At 36.3% G+C, this 3,121-nt stretch overlaps 1 protein-coding gene across 1 annotated transcript in view; it reads right to left on the reverse strand.

Moving 5' to 3' along the window:
- Positions 1–3,121, reverse strand: part of LOC107576156 (uncharacterized) — a gene marked incomplete at its 3' end in the record, with an annotated part of 6,217 nt that overhangs the window by 2,199 nt on the left and 897 nt on the right. Inside the window, exons 3-4 of the mRNA XM_016262400.1 lie at positions 335–406; positions 5–219 (exon numbers count right to left, since the gene is read on the reverse strand). Coding sequence (XP_016117886.1) covers positions 5–219; positions 335–406 — 287 coding nt within the window. The remainder of the gene's footprint in view (positions 1–4; positions 220–334; positions 407–3,121) is intronic.

The following is a 3,121-nucleotide window of genomic DNA, read 5'->3' on the forward strand; positions in this document are numbered from 1 at the left end:
CTGCATTTGATGGCTGTGTCCTCTGTTGCTGCTCTCCTGGACTGTGTCTCAATCTGTCTCACCTCATGTTCATTACTGATCTCTCCTCTCTCACTCTCTGTGATGTAGAGCTCTGTGTAGATCTCATTCAGCAGTGTTGGGTTTCTCTCCGTCGCTGTTCCCTCATACAGACACTCAAACTTCATCAGATTTGATCTAAACGTGTTGAGGACTTCATAACTGCAAAATAAAATGTTAATTAGCACAATGTCTTGTGTATTCTGTATCATGTGTTCAGATCATATCTAAATACCTGAGACCACACCGTGTATCTCTATTCTTGAAATATACTCACCTAACTGTAGACATGTCACTCTTTATAGACACACAGCTGCACTCTGCTTCTGATCTCTTCTGATGAATTGAACTAAAACAGAGAGAGATTGAAGTTCATTATTTAAATGACTGTATGCAACAAATCAACTACACATTCAAGAGCACTTTATAGTCATTTCATACACTGTTTATACAGAAATTGTGAACTGAACTGATAATATATGACATTTAAAGTCTGTCAACAGTTGAGATCATGTTCCCTGGCATTGTATGTTCGACTCATGCTGTGTTCAGAATGGCACACTAACCAGTCCCTCCAGGATTTTGCGATCGCAGAATTTTACACAAAATCAAACAAATTCTGCATAATTCGGAGGACCTTGCAATTTTTCTAAATTCTCAGATTTCCCAGATAGCATCCCAGTTCGAATCGATCACTAAACTTCTGTTTGCGCCGTTGCTTCATCCCACTGTAAAGCGTGCATGCTCTCCAACACACACACACACAGGAGCGCACATGCTCTGTGACGTCTTTTCTATCAACAGTTCAGTTTGTCAACACTGCCTAGAGGCTCACGCTTATGGGATGAAATTAGACTCAAAATGATTAATAGATGCACGCACAATTATCCATGTACTGCATACATTTTATACTGTATCTTACTAACCACAAACAAATGACTTTCAATTTGAGTCTGTGGAATTCGGGATTAAATGATTGTGCAGCGATTTGTACAAATACAGACATGTTTGCGAATAAACATTTTCTGTTCTGCATTAATATATCATAAATTGCTCATGCAAAAGGGAATCCGTGCATAAGTGGATCAGGTGACACGAGTGCATTAATTGACGTCTAGTTCGAGTCGATCTTGTTCGGTTCGTTTGGATTTTGAGACTTCATTTTCGCAGTTTACAGCATTTCACGTCTTCCACACACACACAACTACCAACGAACAAGGCCCAGTGCAATTCATTAATGTGTACACGATTTGAAAAAAAAAAGTGCGTCACTACACTGAAACAAATGCTTTTCAACCGGTGTCTGCAGAGTTAAGAATTACATTAATGTGCAGCATTTTGTTCAAATAGAGACATATTTGTAAATACAAATGTTATAGTTTGTATTAAAGTATCATAATTTGTGCATGTAACGATTAAAATGTGCATTTGTGGATCAGGAAAATGTGCATTTGTGGATCATGCGACAAGCGTACATTCATTCACGTCTCTGTGATTTGTTATAACAGTGTGCAATTCAGTACGCCTACAATGATTGCGGGATGAACAAATAAATGTTCCTCAAAACACTGTTGTATCATTATTTGATAGATTTTAACATGATTTTTCTAATGATTTTGATCATGTTGTAGAGATTGTTAATGTTGGTAATTTAGAGTCCTTAGAAATTAATGTATTAAATATGATATATGATAAATATTTATTTTAATTTTTCAGCGTTCTCTTTTTATAAATTAAAGAGCCCAGTGATTCTTGAGGTCAGAAAGGTAATAAAAATGTTAGAACAATGTTGTCTGTGGTATATTTTCACTGCAAAACAACACAAGAAATGCCGCCACAAAATCAGTCACTGTAGGCTGCAGAAGTCCGAAAAAAGTCCTGAAAAATCCTGGAGGGACTGACTAACTTACTGCTTACTGCCCAGTACACAGTGCATACTGCCTACTATTTTTTTTTAAGAAAAGTGTGTGAATCAGTATACAATAAGCAACAAATAATGTTTCAGAGTAGCGATATCACATGACAAACACTGATTCAGCACAGCTGTTGAGGCTGTTACCTTACAAATAAATGTGCTAACTATTCTTTTTACAAAGGTTTGTTAATGAGAGTTCATACTTGTAAACAACTGCTTCAGGTTTTACTCCCTATGCCACTGATACTTCAGGTGAATGTGCGTCTTTTGTAGTGCTGTTTATACCAACTAGACATTGGTGGGCGGAGTTAATATCCTCTGCCAACAAATTGGGATATTTGCACTTAGAGTAAATAGACACTCCATTTCTTTTTCAAGATTGAAGTCTGTTTCCGTAATTGAAATATTATTTTAATTTATATATTATATGTTTTTAAATATTATTTTACTGCAATATTATTATTATTTAATACCTTTGCATTATTTAATATCTTTGCAGATTCTGGGAAATATAGTAGATCATCTGGGTATTCGATGTGTACAGAAAATTTGCATACTATGCACAGTATACAGTACATACTGGACACAGCAGAAATATTATGAGTATTATGATAGTATGAATTTTGAACACAGCACCAGTTTCCCAGTGTGTGCCTGTTAGTCCCTAATTAAGGTCAGCTGTCGTTCATTCAGTTTGCTTGTTTACCCTTGTGTATTTAAACCCTGATTTCCGTCTGTTCATTGTTCTGTGTCATTGATGCTAATGTGGTTGTTGCTACTTTAGTTACCCCTGTGTGCTCAGAACCTTACTGGAAATAAACGGTGTGTTTCTTCTTATGTCCTGCGTTGTGTGCTTTCTGCAGAAACCTACTCCGACAGTCATGCTATAATCTGATATTTTTATACAAATGTTATACCTGAGAGCAGGCCGTGTATCTCCACTCTTAAACTTATTTGGCGGATCCATAGACGCGTCACTCTTCATAGACACACAGCTGGACTCTGGATCTGATCTCTTCTGATGAACTGAGCTAAAACAGAGAAACATTACAGTTCATCCTTTAAATGACTGTATGCAACAAATCAACTATACATTTATCATGATCAATTTCACTTTAAAGAGCACTTTATAATATTTGTATACACTGT

This window comes from Sinocyclocheilus grahami, unplaced genomic scaffold (genome assembly GCF_001515645.1).
Source record: "Sinocyclocheilus grahami isolate Dianchi unplaced genomic scaffold, SAMN03320097.WGS_v1.1 scaffold3271.1, whole genome shotgun sequence".
Taxonomy (NCBI): Eukaryota; Metazoa; Chordata; class Actinopteri; order Cypriniformes; family Cyprinidae; genus Sinocyclocheilus; species Sinocyclocheilus grahami.